This window comes from Scomber scombrus, chromosome 19 (genome assembly GCF_963691925.1).
Source record: "Scomber scombrus chromosome 19, fScoSco1.1, whole genome shotgun sequence".
Classification (NCBI taxonomy): Eukaryota; Metazoa; Chordata; class Actinopteri; order Scombriformes; family Scombridae; genus Scomber; species Scomber scombrus.
Window position 1 is genome coordinate 3,662,752 of NC_084988.1, and position 19,925 is coordinate 3,682,676.

Genomic DNA, 19,925 nt, shown 5'->3' on the forward strand with positions numbered 1-19,925 from the left:
TATGAAGCTTCAGCCGTCCAAATGAGTCAAATCAAGTAGATGTGTTTCAACGTTACAGTGTTTTTAGTGCCAAATTCCACAGAAACTGTCGAGGAAAACACTGTCCATCGAGACAAAAGAGGGAATTTGTTTGCTAAAAAGACTTTAAATGTAGAAGAGATCCACTTCATATGACTAACTTAGACAGCAGAAGCTTCATATTATCATCAGGTAAACTTTTATATACATTTTTGCACAAAATCGGAGGACTGTGGATTGTGTCCCCCAGTATGAACAGGAGGAATGATTACAACAAGAAAAACATGTTTTTATGCTCATTTGGGCACCCGACTGTCGTTTTAAGAATGACTTGAACCCATCCTTTGAATTTGAAATAGACGAATTTGTTGTTTCTTGGTTTAGCAGCATCTTATTCCAGATGAACTATCACATTTTCTAGAATAAAACAGCCCAAGAACATACAATTTTCATTGGAGGGGTTTACAAAAAAAGTTTAAAAAGCATCAAACTGGCATCAGATCAGTCGAATTGTTAAGCCCAAAAACCGGACATTCATTTTTTTTTTTTTTTAAACCTGAAGGAAAGTTGATTTTTATCTTCTGGTGAGGACATCCAGCATTTTTCGAACATACAGTTACTCTTAATATTTGTTGATACATGTCAAAAAACAACAACAACAAAAAAACAACACATCCATTTTAAAAGTGATCCAACAGAGGCCATCAGTAAAAAGCTCAACGAGGAGACAGAAAAACGCCAGGGAGGGCTTCCAAGTAAAAATAAAAATAAAATGAAATACAGGAAAAGCCTGATGGGGGGCATCAGTATTTAGTAAAATGACTACTCTACATCATAATCATCATCATCATCATTATCATCATCTTCTGGCTCTTTAATGAAAAACAACATGAATAAAAATACTCTCACCATAGGGAAAGCTTTTACCCAGCATGGAAGAATAAATTAAAAAAAACCCACCATCCGTTTCATTAGATCCATCCTTTCTTTACAGAAGTGCCTTTTTTTATTTTTGTCTCTCAAAAAAGTTAAAAATTAAAAATCAGGCTTGTATTTTGATAGCCTACTTCTAGCGTGAACTGCTAATGTTTTCCCCCCTCGCTCAATTGTACATTCAAAACATGATCAAAGTCAATTAATCTCCTTTTCTTTTTTTTTTGTTAAATTATTCCAGGCACTTCATAGATTTGGGCCAAAACTGTCATAAAAAAACAGAAATACATTCGGATAAATGCATCCTGCCTGCGTAAGACTTCACTTTACAAAGGCCTTGTTTCTATTTCAATTAAAAATAAACCACTAATACATAAATTAGTGTTTTTAAGCACTTTAAGGGGAGGTTTCATTAAGTACTGACACAGTCTTGTTGGGTAATCGCAATATAATTTCTCTACATACATTTCGGTGACACTGAAATAAAAAAAAAGGCCATTGCAAAGTAAAGTGTTACCATGGTTTCCATTTAGCAGCGAGTGAATCATGTTTCTGAACCCCTTCAATGCCACTTGAATGTCGCTTTCCCTTTTTTTGTGACTTTGCTAAAAATAAACTGACTCTGTAAACATTTCAACCCTTTTTTTTTTTTGGGGTCATCTAATTAAAAATAAATGGATGGGGGGAATATATATCCATTTGGCAATCCCATGATCCTTCCCCTGCACCGTGTAACCTCCGCCCCCGCCTACATTCGACAGTGCAGTATTTGGTTCAGAGATCTGGAAAACTCGGTTGAATTGACTTTTTTAAGACTAATTTGGCACTTTTTTCTCAACAAGCTTAAAGAAGGATCCACCACAGACTTCAGAGTCTCCTCTAAAAAAAAAAAAAACTGATACATATATATATATACTATATATTTATATATTCGCTGTGCAATCCGTTAAGTCGCACAAGCATGCCTTCATTTCATTATTAATACTAAAAGAGCAGCGGTAAAATCTCAAGCGTCTGGGCAGATGTTTTAGTAATACTCAAGCACTAAAGGACATAACAGCTTTACATTTCTATCTAGAGTGTCTTGCTCAAAGGTACGTCGACGCCGCGTGCAGCTAGTAAAGCATCGACCCTGTCACCTTTCTGTTACAATATATAAGAGTTTGAAGCCCTCAGAAGCACCGCTCAAAGAAGAAACATCCACTTATAGCTGCTGTAACACTGTCACATGACTGTATTTGGCACCCTTGGGTCCTTTTTGTCATTTAGTGTATTTGTTTTTTAAGTTGGGTTTTGGAGTCATGGCTTAGAATCAAAAAGCTGCTTTTTTATACAAGGAAGACATTCATTGTTAAAAAGGAGGAAAGAGCAATTTCTGCATTCTTAACTGGACTCAAAATCCCAGAATGCATTGCAACTAAAATGCAGATTCAATTTTAGTCATGTTTTGTTCTTTTGCTCTTAAAAAATCTATTGCTATCGCTGTGTCTTTTGCATGTTTTCACACCACAAACACAAGCACATTATGGCTTAAAAAGCATTCCCCGGAGGTGTAGTTCATCACAAGCCTAATTAGACTCAAACCCCCAGAATGCATTGCACATAAAACATAGAATAAGTTTATGTAGACTTTTGTTCTTTCGCTCTTAAACATCTTTTGCTATCATTATTTCTTGTGCGTGTTTTCACATATATCTAAATACCACAAGTTCATGCATGCACTCTGATGGCTTAACAAGCATTCTGGGAAATGTAGTTCATGGCTGTAGTTCAGGCTATATGCGATGGATCATCTTTAAATTTGAGGACCATTACAGACCCGACAGTGGGACAGTATCAGTGGGAGATCTTTTCCTTAAAAGGTTCTCTGAAGGCTTCATTTATGTTTCACAGCTCGTAGTTTTCTAGATGTTTAATATGTCTTTAAGTACTTCAGTCGCACTAAAAGGCCTCTCTGGCACATACCGTGAAAGCGCTGCTATTTCTTGCCCAGCAAGAGTTAATCGTTGCTTTGATATTGCAAACGTCAACTTTTTCAAACCAGAATATGAACTCAGCTTAAACCTCAGACTCTTTCCATATACAGTTCAGCAGAAGCCTTCAGTTCACGAGTCTCCCCTCTGGTGGTCGAATCACACTCGCTCTTTCAAATTAAAAAAAAATAAAAATAAAAAATCATCTTCCCGTCTGTCATACATTCTTATTTTAAAACTGTAAACAAACCAAAAAAGATGGATCAAAAAACCAGAGAAGTCTGCCAGTTGTGAAAATAACGTCGCAGTTCTGTTGTAAAATAAGTTACAAAAAAATTGAAATAAAAATCTTTGCGTACAGTACTAAAATCCTAAACTAGACCTTTCGAACTTAAGAACCACATGTTAAGTCTATAAATATCTTTACAAATATACACGTTAATTATTCAAATAAACCTTTTCTGTATCACTTTAAATGATTAAATGTTTTACACGTTCGTGACAGTGTCTTCTAGATTGCAATGCTTCAATTCTAAAACAATACTTTAAAAATGTAATTTTTTGTCTTTTAAGTACATGGCAATATGATACATATTTGCATTTATATATTTACAATAAATCATTTTTCTAGATACATTTAAAAAAACAAACAAAAAAAACCTCCGAACCTTACTGTACTTATTACTGAATGGCCCTGAAACGCTGAAACTTCGCCTCACATTTTAACGAGGAGTTTGTTTCATGATTATCACAAAACGGCTTTTTTTTTTCGGGATGTGACGAAATGTGACGATGGCGTACGAAGTCATGAGTGAACACATTTAGATGCACGTTTATGCTCATGTAATCCTCTCTTGTTGAACTCCAGACAGTCGGAACAAATTGTTGAGTGTTTTTTTTTTTTTTTTTTCGGAAGAAGGAATCCCATCGTTGAGTAGATTCTGGCTTTGCTGGTTTCTCGTCGACCGATTTTTCTTTCCGATAGCAAACGTTTATCTCAGGGCTCCGTGCAGACACCAGGATCAGATGTCTGCTTTTTGCCCCGATTGAATCGTCACTGACCAATGTCCTTCATTTCCTCCTCTTGTAACCTTTTTTTTTTTTTTTCTTTCTTTCGTCAGTCTCAGGAGGTTTTATCCCAGTAGGCACGGAATGGTTCCCCCCCCACAGATTGTCCGTAACAAAAGACTGGCCCGAGTACAAAAATATAATTTCATTTCTGAAAAGAAGAACACAAACATGGTTCAATGGCAAAAAAATAATCCTTCAATGTTTCAAGAGTCTCTTGGGGGGGAGGAGGAGGAGGAAGAGGAGGAGGAGGAGGAAGAAAAACTCAGTCAAAGAGGATTTTCGACCGAAGATTTTAAGACGAATCGAAGAGCTGAAGCGCTGTGGAAGTATTGCATGCTGAGTTTTTATTTCCATATCTTGAGGAGTTTGAGTCACTGAGAGGTGATTATTAGTCAAAGGGAAGGGGGGTTGAGGGTGAGGGTGAGAGGGGGTTTAATGTCCAACCTCCCTCCCCCCCCCCCCCCCCCCCCCCCTACTCAGGTTTTATGTCCTAATCACCCCGTTACTGGGAAGCTGTTTGGGAAGACAGGGCTCGTCAGGCAGCGGGTCATGGGCGAACACCGAGTCGTCTCCTGAGGAGCAGGTGCTGTTGGAGTCCTGACAGGTGGGCGAGTACTGCTCGAAGGGAACCGACAGGTCCAGGTACTCCTGTCAGAGCAGAGGTCAGAGGTCACAATCAAACTTCCTCTGTAGTCACAAAATTAAATGAAGAATTATATAGTTTGTTTGTACTTTAGAAATCAGGTTTACAAAGCACTATTCATTTGTTTCTTTTAATATAATCAGCATATTTCTTTGACATATGACACATTATTTTTCATCGTCCTTTGTTTTTAAACCTAAACAACCTCGTAAAACAAGACATTTTTCAAGTTTTAATCCTGCATCCATGTGTTAACCGCCCCACTACACTTATTATAGGATGAATTTTCGTTAGCTTGTGGGTCATTTAGCCAGCAGAAGGATATCATAGCAGAACTTTTTTTTGTTTTGTTGGCACTTTAGCAACATTTTTCCCAAAGGATGTGGTTTAACAATGAGCTGAAATTGTGCTGAAACTGTCAAATTGTCCTCCGCCTCCCGATCTACCCACTGAGGTGAGGTGAGGTAAGTGTCGGTGGAGGCAAACATTCACCCCACATACTCCATTTCACTCATAAATAGGTCACATTACAATAAGATAAATATACGGCTGTTTCACTGTGCCTTAAAAATAATGCTTTGCCTTTAAGAGATATTTTTCTTGCTTTATGAAGTGAGAAGTAACAGTAGTCCAAGGTGAAACTGTGAATAAAATTTTGTGATTTTTTCCCCCGTGTTATCGGTGAACAGCAGCTGTGCGGAGAGACTTACGTCAGTGGAGGTCATTGATAAAACCCGGTCGTGATCCTCTACGAGCTGTCTGAAGGTCGGCCTCTGAGAGGGAACAGCATGCCAGCACTCCCTCATGATCATGTACCTGAAACAGAAAAGGAAGGTTTAGCGACTTCACAGCAAAATTGCAAAATGTCAATAAAAGGAGAATTTATATGCAGCACTGTGCAAAAGTCTTATGCCACCTTTTAGATTGGTTGTTTTAGCAATGCTATAATAACCATATACAGTTATGAACCATTAGTTAGAACCAGTTAGAACCAGAAAATACAGGAAATGTTTATGCAATATTAAAAAAAAACAGATTTAATAGGCTAAAGAAGCCTGGTATAATATACTAGAAGTCTCCCCAAAGAGTTCATGATGTGCCTGGTGCCAAAGGACGTTATTCTAAATACTGACTTTTGCTAATAGAAGCCTTTTTGTTCTGAAAATTGTGTTGTTTTTTACAAATTTTGTGTACATACTTATTGTATTTTCTGTTTGTATCTTTGCAAAATGTCAATGAAAGGAGAATTTATATACAGTACTGTGCAAAAGTCTTATGCCACCTTTTAGATTGGTTGTTTTAGCAATGCTATAATAACTATATATAGTTATTTATCAGTCTCTTTATTAGAATAGAACCAGAAAATACAGGAAATGTGTATGCAGTATTAAAAAACTGAAAAAACCCCAGCTTCTATAGGCTAAAGAAGCCTGGTATAATATAACATTATACCAGATATTACTTCAGAAAAGAGTTCATGATGTGCCTGGTGCCAAGGGAAGTAACTCAAAATACTGACTTTTGCTAGTAGAAGCCATTTTGTTCTGTATTTTTAAATTTTGTGTTCATATTTCTTGTATTTTCTGTTTGTATCTTAATAAAGAGACTGCAAAATAAATCTGGATGGTCATTAAAGCTGGTGGTGACTTGACACTTTTGCACAGTACTGTCAATGTGATATGATTCATTACTTTTGGTGCAATCCATCTTCTCATCTTTTTTAATTTACATACAGTAGCAGACATCATTTTATATCGATATCAATGTAAGTTTTTTAATATATTCTTAACTGTGAGGCAACGCTGTAAAGTTGTCATTGATATGAGTGCTACAAGCTTCTTTACTGGTATTTAATAGTGGTGTTGAGAGATCGCTGCAGACGATGGTTTACAGGTGTGATGTGATGAATTAATAATTTGGACCCTATAAATAGTCCAGAACCAAGCGTACCGTACCCATGCTTTATAAAAGCAGCTGCACAGTTATATCTGGCCCTGGTGTCATCTCCTCCCTTTTCTAAGCTTTTATTACAAAGGTCGGGGCATCTGCTTCTCTGCCGCTCTCAACCGTAAACAAAGTGATAAAACCGAGCTGTAACTGATAAAAGACACCTACAGTTCATGGGTGCAGTTGGCGGGTTTGTCCATTCGGTGTCCCTCCTTCAGCAGCTTAAAGAGTTCTTCTACTGGGATTCCTGGGTACGGCGAGCCTCCCAGGGTGAAGATCTCCCACAGTAACACACCATAGGACCACCTGAACACACACACACACACACACACACACACATTCAGATTAGAGGTTAAACAACAGCGATGGCCCGAAGCCGTCACGGTTCAGAAACAGGTTTGTGTTCCCCAGATAAACCCGATCAATCTGCTCGGAGAAAGTATTGATTTTCAATAATGTTTAATGTACTCAATTCGAGAATCTGTTGGGCGTTCTTATAGTTTGGGACAGTTTGTCAATATTTGTTGTCTAGTCCCTCGAGCCACACGCGAGACAAGTAAAGACTTCATGGAAGAGGTGAGTTGAGTAAAGATCTATGATGTGACAGATGGTGTAAATAAGATGTTTTTTCTTCCTCACAGGGATAAAAGAGGATGAGGAGTTTTATAATTCTGTAATATTGAGATATATTTACAACCAGAAAACAAACTGAACACACATTTTTAAAAGCTAAATGCAGTTCAGTGGTTGTAAATCTTGTTTCCGGGGTTAAAACATCCTTTGAAAGTAGCTGCAGTTATGTTCACTCTCATGTGGAGAAATCTGGAAGTGAGTGTTTCTTTTTCTTTGTTGTCACTTTCATGTACACTAAACCTATATGCTTCTAAATAACTCGATTTATTTGCTTTGTATTTCTCTTCTCAAGTCCTGAATGTACTTTGTTTTTACTGTTAAGTGATTGTGACTGTAATACTGTTTGGTTGATTCAACTTCAACCAACTTTAGGCCATTTTATCATCTTTTTACCTCATGTAAAGTGCATTTGAAGCACCATATATATAAAATGTATCATTATTATGATGGACAGTAGCCTATATGTAATTGAGTGACTGAATGTCCTTATTAATGACCAATATCTCAGTGAGCTCTGATGAACCACCACACTCTTGCAGTCCTAACAGTCACTTGGGCGCTGTACTGTAACAGTCGCTGGAAATAAATTACGCAATGATCGGACTCATGATCTCTTTTCACAAAAGGAAACCAAGCCCAAAATGGCAGCTTATTATAATTTACAACAATCACATCCAACACAATACAACAGGATGTGAGAAATGTGAGCGAGATAAAAACTTGACTGTTTAAACCAATTACATTCCTCGTGAAATGTGTTTTTAACGTGATGTTTAAACGCCTGATATGAACGCAGCGTTTCCAAATTGAGTTTATCTTTCTCCTCAGGCTCAGGGTGCATAATATGAAATTGCAGTTTTAGTAAGTATATTGAGTGAGGCGGCGCTGTTTCCAAAATACCTACACACCCTGAACTAACGTGAAGCACAAAACATGTATGGAAAAACATATTATACAGTGTCTACGGTTACAGCCCAGCTGCCGTCCAATCCAGGAACTCCTAAAACCGAGCCATCATCTCTCTTTCTTTCTCTCTCTGTGGCAGCAGCTCGAGTGAACTGCCGCATTATTCCTAAATGGCTAAAAAATGAGGGGAAGGTAATCAGATAATGGGCGGTCTATTAACCCAGTGTACTATTGTTCAGCCGTTTCGTCCAGTGAATCAGAATCAGACCCCTCCTCCCACTGCGGAGCTCAGCGGGCTTAATCTAATTATCCATGCTCCGGGTCCAGAGGGTGGAAAACAGCCGCTACTGGCCCGGGCCGGCGAATCCACCGTCCAAACACAGACGGAGAGAGAAAGAGAAATAAAGAGAGAGAGAATTGGAGACTGAGGGAGGACTGTGGTGGAAGAGAGACATCCAAATTCAGAGGGGGGAAAAAAAGGGGGTAAAAAGGAGCAGAAGAGGGAGCTTGTAGCTGAGAATAAACGATCAGCCTACAGACCTCTAAATAACTCATTATCATTACTGTTCAGGTCTTTGTGGTCAGAAACATCACAGGGACGAGCAGCTTGTTTATATTCACTGCTAGTTGTCAGGGATTAATATTCACCAGCTATTAGGCGGCTAATAGCAGGAGGCAATCAAGATGTAAACACTTAAGTTTTATATTGGCACCTGCAGCAACAAAAAGGGGGACAGCCCGAGAATAAGAATGAAGGCAACTGTCACTGTGATATCTGACGAGCAACAACAACTGACAGCAGCTTTATTGCCCTTTTTTTCCAGGTTTTAACAATTAAGTTATAAAAGTTTTCTGGAGTTTTTTCATCTTCAGAACTGCTTCCCTTCACTGACATGCTGCCACATCATCTTTTCTGTAACTGCAACTATGGCATCTGAGGGCGTTTTCACACCTATAGTCTGTTTGCTTTGGTCTGAATCAGTGGATGAGTTGCTTCTTTGTTGAATTTTCCCTTTTTGGTTTGGTTTGGTTTGGTTTTCGTGCAGCACATGTGAGCTGTCACTCCGTTTCATTGGTCAGAAATCTCGTGGGCTTGGCGGAGGGAGAAAGGAGAGTTTATTTTTTTTTTTTAGAAACAACAATAAAAATATAATTTTCCTTTCCTCACCTTTGTAAAATGAGAAATAAAACTAATGTATGAACCTGTACTCGGGGATACTTGTTCCACACAGGAGGGAAGAACAGGCTTGTAAAATAGTCTTTTAACATGTTTTCTATTAGCTGTTAATGTTATTGTTGTATTTTAAATCATCTGCTTTCTTATTATTATTACTCATATGCTTATTAATAAGATTATTGATAAGTAAAATCCAAATCAAGTGCTTTATAAATGCTGTATCTGCTGTTTTTGACACTTAAAAAGTAGAGTCCAACAAACTGAGACTACTTCTCATTTTATCATGTTGGTGCCCTCCAGCATGCCAAATTTGCTGCAGCCCCCCAGGCACTCTCCTGATGTGATATATGGGTAATCCAGCAGTCGTTTGGACCGTATACTAAGCCAAAATATAAGAGCAGAAACGCACATTTGAACACACTTCAAGGCAACAATTGGTGAACAATGTGTAGCTTCACATTACGCGAAGAAGATGTGCTGCCTTCAGTCGGTTGAAGAGGAGAAGGGGAGAATAAAGCAGAGCACAGCTGGCTACAGGAGGTAGTTTCATCCAAAAAGAAACTGCACCAGTGTTCATTTGCAACTGGACAAAGGCAACATCTTCAACAAGGTTTCATTCCACTTTTTTTGGTCCGTGCACAAGTGTGATGCTGTGTTCACTAAACAAGGCAGGAGTGAAACATCCTGCATCTATAGTTTCAATCCTGAAGATGTTTTAAAAGTACCTGAATTGTTATACATGATAACTATGGATCTTCTGCTCATGACAGAAGATGCATTTTAACACCTTTCATACAGAGCTGATAGTTAAAGAGATAAAAGGAACCGAGGGGACAGTCACAGGACATTGTGGCTTCACTCATCACTGATTTCTCTGCAGCATTTATACAGAGAGAGCAAACAGTTTGATCTAGTTATTCTAGTCGGCGGTGGGCAACTTTACAAAAGGATTACAGGATTAGCTAAAACAGACACCGCTGTCTGGTTATTATTAAGGATTTCTCAGTTTGACTGTCCAGAAAATTAATTGACCCCAATATAAAAACATAAGTCTTATATATGCTCATCTTGCTCATGTGATTTGTCTCCTTGCTGTCTCTTCACAGCATCAACGTTGCTAGGGAGTTTTCCATATTTAGGGTCAAGCATTGGCCATAACCCTCTCTCCCTTTACTTGATATGGTGAATTCGACTGTCTGTGGTGTTTTGGGGGAGAGCGGGAGTCATTTTGATAAAGGTGGCACCCAAGGTTAGAGGATATGACTGTCTTGACTCCCTAAACCTACAGATGGGTGTTTCCTTGTTTGTAGGATAACGAACCGACAGGGATTTATGGGCATAGAGTATTCATGGTACTATCTGTGAAGGCTTAAAGCTCATTTAGTTTGGTGGCATCATGCATCAGACATATTGGGCTCCTGTGCACTTTCTCCACTGATGGTCCTATTTATATATATTCCTCCTTAAAGGTATGATCAATACAGTATACTGCACATATATAGGGGTTTTCTCCACTTTAAATCATATATGTGAATGAGTGAATTTGAGAGATATTTGCCTTATGCTTCAAATTTTTATAAACCATCTAGTTTAGGTCAACAACTTCTACTTTTCCCCCACTGCTTTAAATTCATTAGTCAGCTGCTCTGAAGGTGCAGTCATGCTTTTTTTTTTTTCACTACAGCTTTTATAGACTGACACCTCTAAAGCTCTTTAAAATAAAATCCTCACCTCCATCAAATTGGCAGTAGGAAAAACTTACTGGCTGAGGAATTTAAAAAGGTAAATATTGGCGACGAGTAACTGCGGTAGTTGAGTTTAAAAAGCTAAAAAAAAGTCTACCTAACTGGTATAAACTGTCACTTTGAATCACTGCGTCTCTGCGACTGCAAAAAATATCTGATACAACTCTGTAAAAAAAGAGTTTCCTCGCTGCCAGTTCTGCCTCAGAGCTGTAAATGTTTGTGAGTCTGCAGTACGTGAGAATCTAACTGCTTGAGTTGCGATGACAGTTGTGACTGTGTGGGCTGCTGCACGCGAGGCTTTTTTTTGTGTTTTTGTTATATTCCCTTCTTTTTCTTGCTGTCTGCTTTCTGATAGACTGCGGGTGTTTCAATGATTGTTTCTCCGTCTGTCTCGGGCGTAACATATTTTATGAAAAACCATCACAGGTCAAAAGACAAAGTCCCCCCGGGGTGTGAGAGAGTAAACTGGCTGCGGAGTGACTACTGTATGAAGGGAGAGAGGGAGGGAGGAGGGTTGGCGGGAGGATTGAGTCTGTAATCCAGACCTGCTGAAATAACAGAGCAGGCTGATTCTCCTCTCGGCCCGTTCCCAGTCTAGTGTAATCACACGGCGAGCCAGTGTTGACAGGGCCCCGTGTTTGGCTTGGATGGCTGTGTTGGGGACACAGCGTCTGGCTGTAGCCGGCGGGGGGTAGGGAGAGGAGAGGAGAGGGGTAAAGGAGGGGGGGTGAGGAGCTGTTTAAGGGGGGGCAGCTACCGCAAGACAGATTGACTTTGTGACCTCCTTGCCTAAACACGCCTTTCTTCTCCTGATCGCAACCAACACGGGAGCAATCAGGGGTCGTAAAAGGTGCGTTTGTCTCCGCCGCTATTATTCCTTTGAATTGTTCTGGGAAAACGCCCCCGAGGGGAACACCTTGTGATAAATCCACTGACCCTCTTATCGCCTTCTGTTCTGGGGCAGGTTGGATTTACGCTGATAAAACAATGGTAAGATGTTGAGGCACCGTTGTGTTTTGTGTCTCTCTCTGATGTCGTGTTGGGAGATTAGAGAACAAACGCAGCCAGGAATGTGGAGCCGCTGATACACAAGGAGCTCAGGATTATCAAGCGAGTGCAGATGACATGTTCGGGAAGGCGGAGGGAACGCTACGATTCCATATTCACACGCACAAACTCTGCTTTTGATGCTAACGCGCTCAGTCACGATATTTCAACACCCGGATTCCTCCGGTGTACTGCAGCTCCACATGATTGGACAGTTGGAATGAGATCGAAGGTTTATGAAAACTTACACATCGCTCTGGTGCGTGTAGACCCGGTCGAACAGAGCCTCTGGAGCCATCCATTTCACGGGCAGCCGACCCTGCAACAACAGAAGCATAACAGAACCGCAACGGTCAGCAGAACCATTTTGTACAGAGCATACAGCAAAAATATGAATCCAAACACACAAAACTTCAGTCTTAAACTTCAGCTAGCAGCCTTCATAGATGGTACAGTGGCTTCTATGATGGCGCCATCTTTACTCCAGACTCCTGCTTAAACATATCTGTCCTAGACCTGCAGCATGCATCTACGAAATGAAGTAGAAAAGGCTTAAACTAAACTTATGGATGCCTTACTAATACCTTAATAACAGTCTAAACATTACTTGAGCACTTGGTTAATGTTAATATCTTGAAGTAGACCAAATATTGTCTTTTTTCTGCTTTAAAAGCAATTTCTGAACTCAGTGTCTGCTCTAGCAAAGTTTAATGAGCACTGAACACCTGTTGGTTATCAAGTCAACAAAGTGATTTTTGTGTGTGAATATTTCCTAAACAGTAGGTTTTGTTATTGTTCAAAAACTGGTGCTATTATGTTATATGATACACGAGTTTTGGAACAGATATTAAAACCAAACCTTTTTCTTTTTTACATTTAAATAAAGAAGCTTTAATTAAGTTCTCAAATGTTAAATGGAGAGACAAGATTATAGATATACTAACTTTTTAGAAACATGAAAGTTATTAATACTTTGTTCTAGGGGCAAAATGATAACAAAAAAAGGTCTGTGGTTCAATAATCAGCTGCACTGACTGGTCAAAGTCACCAGAAGTCACCCCTAAAGTTGTTGTTTTTACTATAGAGGTATTCAGTGACATCATTTGACAAAAATATGAAAATGTGCTAATTTGTTGAACTATAAAGTATTTGATCTACTTTTCCTCTGTGACCCTGACTGTCACATTTAAAGATAAAACCTTTATTTTTAAACTGAATTGAAGGGCCGTAGAATATATAACACTAGGTAAAATCATCATGCTGTAATAGATACCTTCCCCTCATGCAAGTTAAGACAAATCATTTCTATTCTCACGTTTGTGGTCTTTTTGTAGTAGTCTATATTGTGCACGTCTCTGGCTAGACCGAAGTCGGCGATCTTCATAACGTTGTCCTCCGTCACGAGGACGTTTCTGGCTGCCAGGTCTCTGTGGATACACTGAGGGGAGAAGAATAAACACATCAAACATCAATACACACACACACACATCTTCAGCTAAGACATTTCCCCTCGTATCATTTTATACTTGCACCTAAATCTGACCTTTATCTCATCCTAAAAACCTCATCTTAACTTTGAATTAGCCTTTAAAGTTGAACGCAAACCTTTAACTTCACCTTACTGTGTTTCGTAAAAGATCTTAATCCCTAATCATTTATCATCAAATGTTTCTCGAGTCAAGGAAGGAAGGGAGGAAGAAGGAAGGATGGAAGGAAGGAAAAGAGGGAGGAATGACGGAAAGGAGGGAGGAAGGAAGGGAGGAAAGGAAAGAAGGAAGGGAGGGAGGAAGGAAGGAAGGAAAGAAGGACAGAGGAAAGAAGGAAGGGAGGAAGGTAGGGGGAAGGAAAGAAATAGCGAAGGACGGAGGGAGGAAGGGAGGAAGGAAAGGAAAGGGAGAAAGGAGGGAAAGAAAGAAGGAGGAAGGGAGGAAGGAAGGAAAGAGAGAGGAAGGAAAGAAAGAGAGAAGGAGGGATGGAGGATGGAAGGAAAGAAGGAAGGGAGGAAGGACAGACGGAAGGAAAGAAAGAAAGAGAGAAGGAGGGAAGGGAAGAAAGAGAGAGGAAGGAAAGAAAGAGAGAAGGAAGGGAGGAAAGACGGAACAGTCAAAACAGACAGGGTCAATTTGACCCGGGAGGACGACACAAAGGTTAAGATAACCTTAACACATTCCTATTACCTTTCCTATCCCAAAGTCTGAGTCCCATCCTTAACTTAAACACTTATTTCCTTAGAAAGATTAGAAAGTTAAGTACTGGTCAATGATGACTTTCCTTCTTCTTCTTCAATAAGTAAAATAATTCAGTTGAAGTTGAAGCTTTGAAGACAATAGGAGATCCAAACACACACACACACTTGCTCAGCTTAGTAAAAACTAGCGACTATTTGCATATTGATTCAACCAAAGTGAATCAATGACAGAGTGACTGACCTTCTGCGAGGCGAGGTACTCCATGCCTCGGGCGACCTGGTAGGCGCAGGACACCAGGTCTTTGAAGGTGAGCTGCTCGTCTGGGATTTTACAGGTGTCAAAGGAGTAGTCCATGCCCGGGGGCCGCCGCGCCCTCAGGTACTCCCTCAGGTTGCCTTTGGAGGCGTATTCCACCAGGACGTATAACGGACCTGCACGCAACACAGAGCACAGAGTCACTTCCTGGTCACACTGTAACATTATTACCATCACTGTGTTAATGATCTCCTCCTGTGTGCTGCGCTGCGCTGTGGACTCACCGTCCTGCGTGCACGCTCCCAGCAGGTTGATAATGTTTTTGTGTTTTCCGATCATTTTCATCATCTCCATCTCCGACACCAGGTCTGACAAATCTTTATCTGTGGCGTCATCTGAGACAAAAGAGAGAAAGAAGAATTTAAAGACCGTGTAAAGTGAATTCAGACATTTTCTTGTAAACACATTAAATAAGTTATATCTGTATTTCTAAAAAATGTGTAAAAAGCATTTCAACCATTGAGATTTGAATTGTGGAGCTAGGCTTCACAAACTGTGTTTCAAGATTTCTGTGTGCAGGATTTAGTGGGAGGGTCTGAAAATCACCAACCGCCAATCATCAGGGGCAGGTTTATGCCAATCATAAATTGGTGATTGGCATAAACCCGCCCCTGCTGCTGTAGAGGTATAAATACATTCAGGGCACACTACTACTACTACAGTCTACAGTTAGCCAGTTAGCTGAGTTAGCCGCCGAGCTAGCAGCTGAGTTAGCAGCAGAAAGCTCTCAGAAGTAGCGTCCATGTTTCTGGTAGATGTGGTGACTTTGATTGACAGGTGACACTTGGTAGGGGGCGGGGTTTCAGCGATCTCGGCGGCCACTCCCACAGCGTTTGGGAGCCGAGACAGAGGCTGATTTTTACACAACTTTGAAGCCTAATTTCATATATTTGGCGATTTTTTTTAAATCATTCAAACACACTTTTCTGTGGTATGTCAAACTCAGAACACATATTTATTGTTACTTTACACAGACTTTGAGCACTTGTAAGGAAAGATTTTCCTGAGCAACACACGAAGCAGGAGAGAGAGTCAGTTTGAGCTGACGGGAGTTATGAGACCAGACAAGCCAGATAAATTATTCTCTTTATATAGAGAGAGGAAACGATGCTGATTCTCTTCAGGGAATCACACAGCACTGTACAATGTGTATCACTTTCAGGGTCAAGTATTTATTTCACAGCCGGGATCAAACTAACCTTTCAACATTTTCACAGCAACAGTGAGCGGCTTGTTGGGCTTCTCCTTGTCGATGCCGATAGCCTCGGCCATCACCACCTGACCGAAGCAGCCTTCGCCCAGAGGTTTACCCAAAGTCAACCTGAAACAAAAGAGCATTTTTTTTAAAAAGCAGCAAATCGATTTCTCTCTTTACAGTTTTGAATGAGATTGATTCGTTGGCCACGCACAATAAGTGTGGAGGAAGGTGTCTTGATGCCCTTGATGTATTGATGGCTTTCATGTTTTCACAGCACATTGAGGTACAAGGACAACGGCACAGTGTCTGTCAATTCTGAAATATGTTGCAGCCATGCCGGTTTTCTTTCTGACAGGCATTTAAACATTAGTGATGAATTGCTGTTTTTTTCTCCTTTCTTACCTTGTTCGAGGAAACTCCCATTTGGGGTCTGACGGCAGCTCCAGCTCCGAGACGTTGGCCAGCATCGGTCCATCGCTGGACGACAGGCGGGCGATCCTCACCAATGGTGTGTTGGAGTTCATGGAGGAGTTAGAATCCAAGGACACCTGCTTGAGTACAAAAAGCAAACTGTTATAGTCTCTGAAAGGGGAGAAGTGATGTGTGTTTGAACAAAGAGACAGTGGAGAGAGAGAGAGAGAGAGAGAGGAGGAACCTTGACCTTTGACCCAACAGATAATATATGACTTAAAATAAACATCTAACATCTCTGTGCTCTAACACTGATCTTCTGAAATGGATCTTTCGCTTTAATGCTAAATGCAAAAAAGAGTGAGATTTAATTACTTTAAGCCATCGTAATTCAAGACATTTCTTTTTGTGTAATTATCATTTTTAAGTCTGTGTTGTTTCATGAAAACTCCCAAAGTGGAATTCATGTCACTATTTAAAATATTTAATTGATTTTAGATGATGTCAAAGATGAGGACAGGAAGCTGCAAATTAAAAGAAAATGTTAACGCTCTGGTTTGCAGACAAACTGCATTGAGGAAAAAATTCACAATTTAGAAAAATATTCCACTTCTCAAATTTGAAACAGCCTTCAGTTAACCTCAGTTTGAAAAAAAGCATTTATCGACTGAATAAATTGCTGAAAAAGTTGAGATGTTAAGTCGAGATGGAATCCTTTTTGGCAGAAACATACTGCAAATATCATGCATCCAAGGACCAATGTCAGAGCGACACAGAGTTTCTCTGAAAAACAGCCTGACTTCTGACACTGACGGGGACTTTTACAAACAGCCAGCCTGTGGCGGCAGTAACAAAGACGAATGAAGGAAGATGCAGAGGTGGGAGAGCGAGTGGAGAGGTGGGATGGATGTCTCTATCCATCAGCAAGTTCCATTTCCAGATCGGCGGTCCTGCCGCCTAGCCGGCGGGCTCGACATCCTCCCACCATTTATCTGACTGGTTTTTGATGAATCTGTTTGTGTCAGAGTCTTCCAGCTCAGCCCCTTCAGGTGGGGTCCTGAAACAAACATACCCACCTACCAGACTTCTCAACTTCTCAACTGAAGGAAAATGAAAAAAGAAAAAAAACAAACTGCTGTGATGCTAAAAAAAACAGCCCCGACCAAAATTTGAGAGGCATGAAAAGTAATATCTGATAGAACATGCCAGGAGGTTTATGGGAGATTTACTCAGAGTTATGAAAAAGAAAGGAGAGAACCAGGAGATTAGCTTTATAAAAACGAAGCAAAGATTACAGAAAAATGCAATAAGATCTTTCCCCGGACTACCTTATAAGAGCATGTGTATGAAGGTACCAGAAATAGGAAAGATTTAGAGGTGACAATTAGAGAAACCTAATAAGACTGTTGTAATAAAGTCTAATTAGGAAAAATACACTTAAAACTAAATCCTGACTTTGATTTTACAAATAACATGTTTGGTTTTTCCAAGAACAGAATTATGACTTTCAAGAAAAAAAAAAGCTTCTCTTCTTGAAAAATGCATCTTTTGCATTTTGAGGAGCACAACCCTTCAATTATGAAGCTGGAAAGCTGGAGCTGGCTCAAAGCAACCACACAGCGGCTGAGTGCCGCACACAGCGGGAGTCCAGCAGGGTGGGGCGGCTACGGATAATAAACTCCTCCGCTGTTTAGACATTCAGCTGATCTTTGCATTCACAGTGCACAAGATACAAGTCAATAATAAAAGAAAATAGAAGCTCGAGAGTTGAGATAGAAGTGCTGACGAGAATAAAGTGGAGTGAACAGAAGAGGAGACGAGTTTGAGGGCAAACTAATTAGTGAGGAGAGACGAAAGGCTGGAGAAGGTAAAGTATTCTAAACTGGTCTTCAGACAGTCTTTTTTTCTTTATTGGACATGTCTGATTCCAGTTCCTGTTTTGACCCAGACTTGGTGGATGGTGGACGGTCTAAATCTGCCACTGGTTGTTGACTCTGCTTTGTTTGTGTCTGTCTAGAGAGAGCGAACCTCCACCACTGCTGAATAATAGTGCAACACCAACATAATTCTTACTGTACCACCTCATCTCTTTTTACACATTATACATAAATACACCTCGGATATTAAATCAAGTCTATAAAAGTATCGTCTTATAGCCTCAACCGCAAATCTGGATGTTTATCAAAAATGTATCTACTCTAGAAATGTTAGTCTACCAAATTTCCAGATCTGCTCAAAGAGTTTAGTTATTTTGGTTTATAGACAGAAAGATCTTTTTCATAATGAGATTTCAACTTGTATGCAAAATAAACGTGAAAATTTGATGCTTTGATTAATTGCATCCTTCCAAAACCCTTGGAAATATGTTAATTTGCTTTCTTGCAGAGAGTGTTCTGTTAAAAAACGATACTACTCTCATATATTTCAATTAAATATGAAGTTGGAGCCAGTATACGTTAGCGTAGCTTAGCTAGCAGGGGGCACAGGTTTGTCTAAAACAATCTGCTTTGATTTTTGTATGATATAAATTGAATTAGGTAATCTGCAGGCTTTAGAGGTGCTGATAGACATGTTTGGTTATTTGGTGAACAGAGCCAGGCTTGTTGATTTCCATTGCTTCCAGTCTTTATGCTAAGCTAATCTGACTGGCTGCTGGCTCCGGCTTCATAGTTAAAACCATGATTGAGAACACATGAGAGTGGTATCAATCTTCTTGTCTAACACTTGGCAAGAAAACAAATAAGAGTATATACAAAACAAACAATTCTTTTGATTCCTTAAGACTTGTTTTCAGTGTATGGTCTATTTTGGTATGGAATAGGACTTGATTAGTTCTTGGCTTTATTACATTTAAACTTGGTCTCGTCTTGACTGAGGTTTGTCTTGAATGCGGCCCTGTGAGAAAATGACGTGAATGTTTCTTCAGACAGCAGGCGGCGGAGACGCAGCTGCTCCATTTTATGTTTCTCTCCAAACAGTTGAGGGGCGAGTGTGCGTTACACAGAGTGAAATCTAAAACTAACACTGACAGTCACAGGAGGGCATAAATATCACGGAGCTGAATCCGCTCCAAGATAAATGTGAACACATGTCACCAGTGTGATGCCTTCCAGCGTCCGCACCACGTCATCAAAACAGCGGGACAGAGGGAGATCCATGTCAGACAGACGCACAATAACCTTCTCTATTTATTTATTTATACTCCAGCTTGCGTGACTCCTATCCTGCATGTAATTGCTCTTTGAAAGTGATAGAAAACTCTTCTGCAGGTTTCCCCTTCATGGCATTGATGCAAAAAACAAAAAAATGAAGATTTTTCTGACTCCCTAAAACTTATTCTGAGTGTTTCCCCGAATTAAATCCTTCCTGAACTCTTTAGGTTGTGTTTTTAAAAAAATTAATCTAAATTCTGCTGCAGTTGGATTTTTCCTTTGAAGACAAAACTGCTGAAAACAGCATTGAATGCAATGAATCTGTAAACAAGTTCCTGATACGTCTTGATCTTTCAATTGGATTTGTGCTTTCCCCCCCAATTTTCCATGTCTGGACTACACCTTTTGGAAGTTTAGTGAGTGTATTCCAGCAGTTCAAAGACTCCTGGAAACTCCAGTAATGTCTGTCAGCCTCCAAAGGGGCCAACTGTGTTTACTCAAACGCTAATGAATTGAAAAGCTGCGTAAAAAAGTTAAAGCGTCTGCTCGTCAGGAATTACAGTTGTG

General features: G+C 39.9%; 1 protein-coding gene across 3 annotated transcripts in view; it reads right to left on the reverse strand.

Moving 5' to 3' along the window:
- Positions 1-4,478: 4,478 nt before the first annotated feature.
- The window catches only part of fgfr3 (fibroblast growth factor receptor 3), a 49,888-nt gene continuing 34,441 nt past the window's right edge, over positions 4,479-19,925 (reverse strand). For 2 of the 3 annotated variants that reach the window (XM_062439761.1, XM_062439759.1), the window contains 9 exons: positions 16,198-16,343; positions 15,797-15,918; positions 14,822-14,932; positions 14,523-14,713; positions 13,409-13,531; positions 12,342-12,412; positions 6,754-6,891; positions 5,349-5,454; positions 4,479-4,643 (listed from right to left, as the gene is read on the reverse strand). In XM_062439761.1, the coding sequence (XP_062295745.1) occupies positions 4,479-4,643; positions 5,349-5,454; positions 6,754-6,891; positions 12,342-12,412; positions 13,409-13,531; positions 14,523-14,713; positions 14,822-14,932; positions 15,797-15,918; positions 16,198-16,343 (1,173 nt within the window). Of the gene's footprint in view, positions 4,644-5,348; positions 5,455-6,753; positions 6,892-12,341; positions 12,413-13,408; positions 13,532-14,522; positions 14,714-14,821; positions 14,933-15,796; positions 15,919-16,197; positions 16,347-19,925 lie in introns of all 3 variants that reach the window. The other variant, XM_062439760.1, reaches the window with a different exon arrangement.